Below are 8267 nucleotides of genomic sequence, written 5' to 3'. Positions count from 1 at the left end.
ATGGACCCCTGAGCAAGGGAGGTGGGCCATCTCTGTGTGACTATAGCACAGCCAGGGTCCAAATAAACTGAACTGGAAGTGGCTCAGTTGGTTAAGTGCCCAGCTCTTGGTTTCGGCTCAAGTCATGATCTCACAGTTCGTGGGTTTGAGACCGGTGTCAGGCTGTGTGCTGAGAGCGCCAGAGCCTGCTTGGGATTCTGTCTCTCTCCCCCTCTCCCTGCCCCTCCCCTACTTGCTCTTGCACTCTCTCTCTCTCTCTCTCTCTCAAAAATAAATAAACTTAAACGAATTGGAGCAGGTCAGAAGGCTCAGGGAGAGATTTCTCCAAGATAAAATGGATAGAGTACATTATGGGTTTATTTACGTTGAAAGGAGATTCACCCAGCTGGGGGAGAGTGGGGAATTGAATTAGTGAGAAGCACTAAAAAACCCAAAACAACAAGCCCCGCTTCCCCACACCCAGATGAAGACAACTCCAGGGAAAACAAGCGTCCTCGAGAAAGATGACGGTAAGAACTCTGAAGAAAGGCCAGGGAGGTCTATGAGGACAATTAAGGGGGGAGCCTGTTTTAGCTTCGGTGGTCTCCGAAGAGCTGCTCTGATGAGGTGATGTTTAATGGAAGCCTGAAATGCCAGGTTCCAGCCACAGCAGGAGGGTCTGAGGGCTGGTGGGGGGAGGGATCTTCACACTCTGGGCCTGTGTGCTTTGGAAGGGGGAGCCCGGGGGAGAGTGTGGGCTCCTGAGAGCGCCTCAGAGGCAGCCCCCTGGCGTGGGTGAGGCGGTGTAGGCGGGTGCAGCAGCACAGCGACGCCCCCTCCCCCAGGAAACCCTCTGTGACTGGCACTGAGGTCGCTGAGTCGCCCCTCTGGTTACCTGAACTCCCGATGTATGTGCTTCCAGCCTCTAGTGGGCCTACCGAATTCAGGACTTTTGCTCCCAATTCCCCAGCACAGCAACGACGGCGCCAGACAAGGCTTCACCTGCAGTGGGTCGGAACTCGGACTGCGAGAATGTTCTCAGTATCAGACTGAGGGGCTTTGCAGGGGGCACGCGGTGCTTGCAGCCCCGCTTGGTGACAGGGGGATGGCGACATGGTGCGTGCTGGGATGGAGGGCTCCCCGGGGATGCTTTCATCCAAAGAGGATACCTGTTTGTCCTTGGCCCTGCCAGGAGGGTCAGGAGAGTGCTGAGCAGAATTCAGCCAGGTATATGGACAGGAGGAAGAGGAAGGCTGGGGCAGGGGGCTGAGGGGATATGAGTAGGCTTGTGCTGTGGAGGGCAAAAGTATCCAGTGCACAAAGTGTTTTCGAGGGGTTCTCTCATCTTTTGGTTGCTCTTCCGGCTCTCTTGTTTGGGGCCTCTTTCTCCTCCCCATTCTGACTCCTCCGGGCCCTCCTGTTTGGGGGGAAAAGCTCAGATATACCCTCACCCTGGAGGCATATGTCCTTCCCACACAGTTAGTGCTGGGAGAGCGGGGCCCAGAGAGCAGTGCAGCCTCCACAGACAGGCAGCTCCAGTGGTGGGATTTCAAGCAGTGTGGGAGGACACAGAGAATATTCCGGAAGGAGCGAGACCCTCAGCCTCACCTCTGCCTGCCGGGTGGGCAGTCCTGGGTGATGGAACTATCTGTGTGAGCCTGGGTCTCTCAGAATCCCAGTCAGGGAAACTGAAGTCCAACTGATTCGTGTCCAAGGCTCTCTGCTACGGGGTTCGGAGCCTTGTCATACATACCTCTGCCCGCCTCCCTGATCTCTCCCCTCCCGGGCAAGTGGGGAGCCAGGTCTGGCGCCTTGGCGCCTGGGGACCTCCCTGGACCACACGTGCTTAGAGCAGCCTAGCCTCAGAGCCAGCAGGCAGGCCTGACACAGACGAGGAAGATGTGTTTTCTTACAAAACCAGGACTAACATTTTGGCTTCTCGCTGGGGTGTTGGAGCCTGGTGGGGTTTTCATACACTTGGGCCTTCTCCGCTTTTCATTGAAACACAGCATCACTGGGGCGCCTGGGTGGCGCACTCGGTTAGGCGTCCGACTTCAGCCAGGTCACGATCTCGCGGTCCGTGAGTTCGAGCCCTGCGTCGGGCTCTGGGCTGATGGCTTGGAGCCTGGAGCCTGTTTCCGATTCTGTGTCTCCCTCTCTCTCTGCCCCTCCCCCGTTCATGCTCTGTCTCTCTCTGTCCCCAAAATAAATAAAAAACGTTGAAAAAAAAAATTAAAAAAAAAAAAAGAAAGAAACACAGCATCACCCACACAGACACATGGACACAAAGACACACACTTCTACACACACACACACCCCCTCCCAAATACACACACTCGCTTGTATACACCAGACAAACACAGAGACGACACAAAACGACGCAGTCTCACACCTACACGAACACACGCTCAAACATTCCCAAACACACACAGTCACACACAGTCCCACACCCACATCCACACAAACACACATACACACTCATCCACGCCTAGAAATGTCGCACGCATGTGCACACACAATCACTCATACGGCCCCAGCTTGGAGAAGACCCCCCCCCCCCATCTTTCCTCTTGTTTGAAGCGAGGTTAGAAGTTTCCCACCTTCCGGGAGACTCAATTCTCACTCTTCGCTCCATAAAAATCCTCCTAGCCCCATCTTTTATTGGGTGCTGTCCAGCTAGTGCTGTGTCTTTAAGGAAGTTGAAGCTGCTAAAAGTGAGTGAGAGAGAGGGAAAAAAAGAAAAAAAATTTGGCATCTCTTCCCCCTCGAGTTTCTGGTGTCACTTATGAAACACGGGTCCTTGTTGCTGCAGAGAAGCAGTTGTTTTGCTAGAAGGAGGGAGTGTCCGGGCTGTCTGGGCTCCCTTCCTGCAGCCTGCTCTCAGCGAGGCCCCAGGCACCCTGTCTGGGGAAGGGCGGGCACGGGCGAGCGGTTCGAAGGTGGGGCAGGAACCAGGGTGCCCCTTCCTCCAGCCTCCGCATCCTCCCTGCACGCCCGGTGGCCCCGCAGCCTGCCCTGGGCCAACTCTGTCCTTTGTTGGTCTTTGGTTCCATCTTAGAAGTGGATCCGCTTGGCTAAGAAAGAGTAGTTTGAAGGTAAGCCAGCGGGAAAGGGGGAGGCCTGCCGGGCACAGAGGCTCGACTGCCTGGCACTTTCCCGTTGGTTCGGGGTGCTTGGGACAATCCCTTATTTGGATGTGTCCAGGGGGCGTCTGCCCCTCTAGCAACCGCATCCCCGGAAATCCCGGCAGCATTTGGGTTGAACCACTGGCCTCCCCCAGGCCAGCTGAGAGGTCCTGGCGGGGGTTTATTTAGGCAGCTGCCTGGCGTAGTCTGAAAGGAACAGGCCACGGGTGTGATTCCGTAGAAAGGGTTTGGTGTCTGCTGTGGTCATAGCCTGTAGGAGCGGGAGGGGGGCGGATGGGGTGGATGGGGGCGGTGTGCACTGCACAAGGGGCCTTGTCTGGGCCGGGGCAAAGCATACCTATGGGGGGCTCCGGTGGGAGGGACTGTGGCCAGGATGTGGGAGGGCAGGAGGGAGGTTCCGTGGAGCGCTGGGGGAGGGGGCGGCTGAAAACGGATTTCAAGTCATAAAATCAGCTCGGAGCTGGCCGAGGCAGGGAGAGCTCTCTGCTTGGAGGAGGAGCTGGGGTCCTCTTCCGTCCCGTCTTCGCCCCTTCTGGCTGCGTGACCTCGGGCAAGTCCTGGCCCTTCTTTGGGCCTCAGTTTCCCCTTCTGTAGAATGGGCAGGGGGGCTAGGTGGTGTTGGGTCTTAGCCGGATTCTGTGGGGGCAGGGCCTTGTGAGGGGGAAGAGCTCTGTCTGGCTGGGGTCCCGAGAGGGACGAGTGCCTTGCACGGGCCCTTGGGGTCACCTTGGTGGCGTGTCCCTCTCTGCAGGAGGTAGGATGCAGGAGCTGCGTTTGCTCTGCTGGGCGGTCCTCCTGGGCCTAGCGCAGGCCTGTCCTGAGCCCTGCGACTGCGGCGAGAAGTACGGCTTCCAGATCGCCGACTGCGCCTACCGCGACCTGGAGGCCGTGCCACCCGGCTTCCCTGCCAACGTGACCACGCTGAGCCTGTCGGCCAACCGGCTGCCAAGCTTGCCAGAGGGCGCCTTCCGGGAGGTGCCCCTGCTGCAGTCGCTGTGGCTGGCGCACAACGAGATCCGTGTGGTGGCCGCCGGTGCCCTCGCCCCTCTGGGCCAACTCAGGAGCCTGGACCTCAGCCACAACCTCATCTCCGACTTTGCCTGGAGCGACCTGCACAACCTCAGTGCCCTCCAGCTGCTCAAGATGGACAGCAACGAGCTGACCTTCATCCCCCGGGACGCCTTCCGCAGCCTTCGTGCCCTGCGCTCGCTGCAGCTCAACCACAACCGCCTGCACGCGCTGGCCGAAGGCACCTTCGCGCCTCTCACCGCTCTGTCCCACCTGCAGATCAACGATAACCCCTTCGACTGCACCTGCGGCATCGTGTGGTTCAAGACGTGGGCCCTGACCACGGCCGTGTCCATCCCGGAGCAAGACAACATCACCTGCACGTCGCCCCACGTGCTCAAGGGCACGCCGCTGAACCGCCTGCTGCCGCTGCCTTGCTCGGCGCCCTCGGTGCAGCTCACCTACCAGCCCAGCCAGGACGGTGCCGAGCTGCGGCCGGGCTTCGTGCTGGCCCTCCACTGCGACGTGGAGGGGCAACCGGCCCCCCAGCTCCACTGGCACATCCAGACGCCCGGTGGCACCGTGGAGATCGCCAGCCCCAACGTGGGTGCCGACGGGCGTGCCCTGCCCGGGGCCCTGGCCGCCGCCGGCCGGCCTCGCTTCCAGGCCTTTGCCAACGGCAGCCTGCTCATCCCAGACTTCGGCAAGCTGGAGGAGGGCACCTACAGCTGCCTGGCCACCAACGAGCTAGGCAGTGCCGAGAGCTCAGTAAACGTGGCACTGGCCACACCGGGCGAGGGTGGGGAGGATGCGCTGGGGCGCAGGTTCCACGGCAAAGCGGCTGAGGGTAAGGGCTGCTACACGGTTGACAACGAGGTACAGCCCTCAGGGCCGGAGGACAACGTCGTCATCATCTACCTCAGCCGCGCGGGGGGCCCTGAGGCTGCAGCAGTGGGAGGAGGGGCCCCTGGGAAGCAGCCCCCCGGCCTGTTCCTACTAGGCCAGAGCCTCCTCCTTCTCTTCCTCACTTCCTTCTAGCCTTCCCCCGTCCCCACCCCCCCTCCCTCCCCTGACTCTGTGGGTGTCCCTTATAATAAGCAACACCTGGGTCTGAGGGTGGCAACTCCCAAGGCCGGTGGGGGGGACTTCACATCTTCCTACCTCCCTTCTCACCTCTTCTGGAACCCTCACCACCCCCGACTTCTAAACTTGCTCAAAGCTAGTGACTAGACCAGAATTTGATCCCATACTCACCGTGTGCGGTGCTGATTGCTGCTAACCACATGGCCCGTGCTCCCCCATCAGGGCAGCTCGCTAACAGGGCGATGCCCTAACCCCCCGGGGGAAGCCCCACCGATGGAATTGCAGGCACTGGGTCCGACCAGCTGGCAAAGGCTGGGGGCACAGGGTTGGGGCCGGGGGCTTGGCAGGGAAGTGACCTGAAGCAGACAGGGAATAGGGTCTCGGGCGGTGGCTGGCATAGCTTTGGGCTCTTGGTGACCCGCTTGAGTTCCCGCTGCCTCCTGGCATTCCCTGATGATCGGGGGGCTCGGGAGTCTGTGCCCTGATCTCAGACAGGATCGGAGGATCCGGGATGGCCTTCATCTCCTCCCGCCCTGTGCCCCTCCACCCCGGACACCTATCCTGCCTTTCTCTCCAAGTATGCATCTGTAGCCTGCCCCTCCAAAGAGGCTAGCCGTCCCAGGGGGCGGCCGAGAAATAAACAGCATTTCTGATGCTCCCTTGCGTCTGCCTGGCATTTTGTCTGAATCTAGGGTCCTCCCCCGCCGCCCCCATCCCGGTTGGGGACAGGATAGGGAGTCGGAGGGTCAGGACAACCAGCCTGCTTGTCCACGCGTGACGGGGCCTGTGAGGCCCGCACAGACTGTGTAGCAGGTAGCACAAGGGGTTGGGCCGGTGGGCTCAGCGCCGGGCCTCAAGCTGAGCTGAAGGGCAGATCATCCCTGTCCTCAAATGAGCCCACAGGACAAACGGGGGTGTGGGCCTGATGAGCATCCCAGAGGCTTCCCTTGGGTCCATGGCCCTGCACAGTGCTTCATGCCAGCAGTGGCCTAAGGAGGCATTGCGGGGGAGGGCAGGGAACGGAAGCACCCGGATTGTGGCCCCCCCTTCCCGGTCCTATTCCTGGAAGGGATGTTAAGGAATGGAGAGGAAATGGGGACAGACAAGGCAAGATGGGGAGGAAAGAGAAAGGGGGAGATGGGACGCAGGGTAGGGGCGAGAAGGGGGGAGAGGAAAAAACACCCAGAGAGTGAGAACAAGAGAGCATCTTTGAGGGGGGAGCCCAGGACACCAACGGTGCTTTCCAGGAAGAGGAAATGGTGTTCCTGGAGGAGAAGTCGGCCCTGGGCGTCTTCCCCACACAGCAGGTGGGTCGGCGACTGACCTGGGGGGTGGCGAGGGCCTGGCAGCAGCCTGAGGGTCTCTTAGAGTGGGAAGCATGTAGATGGAATCAGAACCTGGAGACTAATCCCCACATCCGTGCCGAGTCAGCGATGTGTCTCCCTCCCCACCCGTTTCCAGAACGAAGGGGGCTACACATAGGGACACGACCCTGTGGGAGAGGCTCTGCGGCCTCCCAGGTTCTGCACTCAGGACTGTTGAGCCCAGCAAAGTGGAGGCAGGGAGGCCGAGGAGTCTGGCCAGCTTCCCTTCCCCCTCCTCCTGGTCCACACGCAGCACCTCCCCGCCCCCCTCAGCAGCTTGCAGCTCCTGCTGAGCTGATGTCACCAGCAGCACATGTCAGGGATGTCTGCACATCTGGTGGGAAGCAGCAGGGTGGAGCCAAGTCCCCCGTGCTGTGCCACTTTGGGTAAATCACTGCCCATCTCTGGGCTTCAGTTTCCTCAGAAAACAAAGGACGAGTAGGATGCTTAAGGGTCCAATGGACTCTGATTATCGAAGGCTTGATATCCTAACTCATCTTGGATCCCTGATGTCTCTGGCTCCCATTCACAGCTGAGCAAGCTTGGCTTTTGGAAATGGGACCTGGGCCTAAGACCTGAGTCAGGGGCAGCTGGGGAACAGCTGTGCTCTGAATGAAACAGTCACTCTCCTGCTTCAAAGTCATGTGTGGCTCCCTGTACCCTCAGAGTGACGCCCAAATTCCCCAGCCAGCCATTCATTGTCCCTCTGCCTGACTCTCTGATGTCACCCTCCCTCCACGTGACTCTCTTGGACCTGCTAATTAATTGTTCCCGTAATAGTCTGTGATGTGTTATCTTCTACATCTTTACATATGCTGTTCCTTTGGTCTGGACACCCTTCCCCTCTTCCTCCCTTGGCTAAGTTGGCTCAAGGAAGCCTTCCTGGGTGCCCTACCCCCTGGCCCCCACAAGGATGGGGTCCCTTCCTCTGGCTCACACAGCCCTGGGTGTCCAGTGTGCCAGTCTGATCACACTCTATTGTGACTGTTTCCTTGTTAAGGGAAGAGACCCAGTCTGCCTTCTCATCCCTGTGACGCTGTCGGTCACCAACACTGGGTCAGAAAGACATTTTTCAATGGGCTACAGTGGGATCAGAGCCCACCCTCTTACCCACCCTCCCCCGCCCCTTTGGGGCAGCCTCAAAGGCAGGTTTGAGCTCCCTGGCCCCACCCCTAGCTTCAAGTGTATTTGAGGCCATAGTGGAGTGTGGGAATGTGGGCGAGGAGAGAGGTTGTGCAGACATCTCTCAAGGCCCCGCTGACCCAGATCTGTGGAGTGGCCACCTTTCCCCCACCCTCACCAAGCCCACAGTGGGCCCTACACCCTCAGTCATCCATCCCCCACCTCCACCAGTCCCCAGCAAGGGAAGGGACCGCCCCCCCCCAACCTCAGCTGCCCTTCCCGGCTGCACACAGGGTCTACTCCTTTTAGGACAGCTCCACCCTGTGCCCCATCCCCCCTCTTCCGCTTCTTTATTCATATTGCTTCCGTCTTCCTGAAATCTCTCTTCCCTAAGTCATGCCCATTCTCAAGGACCCAGGAGAAGTCCTACCTCCAAAGCCAATGTCCACATAGTTCAGAGGTGGCATCATAGGGTCCCCAGTCCCTCTACCACCCAAAAGGATATGGCTATGGGTTCTCCTCTGCCCCGCACGGAGTACCCAGCCCCACATGTGACCAGGATACC

The 8267-nt window shown here is 59.4% G+C and overlaps 1 protein-coding gene across 2 annotated transcripts; it reads left to right on the top strand.

The window, feature by feature from the left end:
* The first annotated feature begins 2622 nt into the window (after positions 1-2622).
* On the top strand, positions 2623-5874 carry ISLR (immunoglobulin superfamily containing leucine rich repeat). Of its 2 annotated transcripts, none has more exons than XM_043555032.1 (2): positions 2623-3074; positions 3877-5874. In XM_043555032.1, the coding sequence occupies exon 2, from the start codon at positions 3885-3887 to the stop codon at positions 5169-5171; it is 1287 nt and encodes a 428-aa protein (XP_043410967.1). In that variant the 5' UTR covers positions 2623-3074; positions 3877-3884; the 3' UTR covers positions 5172-5874. The 2 variants fall into 2 exon arrangements, with proteins under 2 accessions (XP_043410967.1, XP_043410968.1); XM_043555033.1 differs by lacking the exon at positions 2623-3074 and adding an exon at positions 3580-3675.
* The last annotated feature ends 2393 nt before the right edge of the window (positions 5875-8267 follow it).

This window comes from Prionailurus bengalensis, chromosome B3, assembly GCF_016509475.1.
Source record: "Prionailurus bengalensis isolate Pbe53 chromosome B3, Fcat_Pben_1.1_paternal_pri, whole genome shotgun sequence".
Classification (NCBI taxonomy): Eukaryota; Metazoa; Chordata; class Mammalia; order Carnivora; family Felidae; genus Prionailurus; species Prionailurus bengalensis.
Note: the sequence above shows the minus strand (reverse complement) of the source record. Positions and strands in the feature narration are given on the sequence as shown.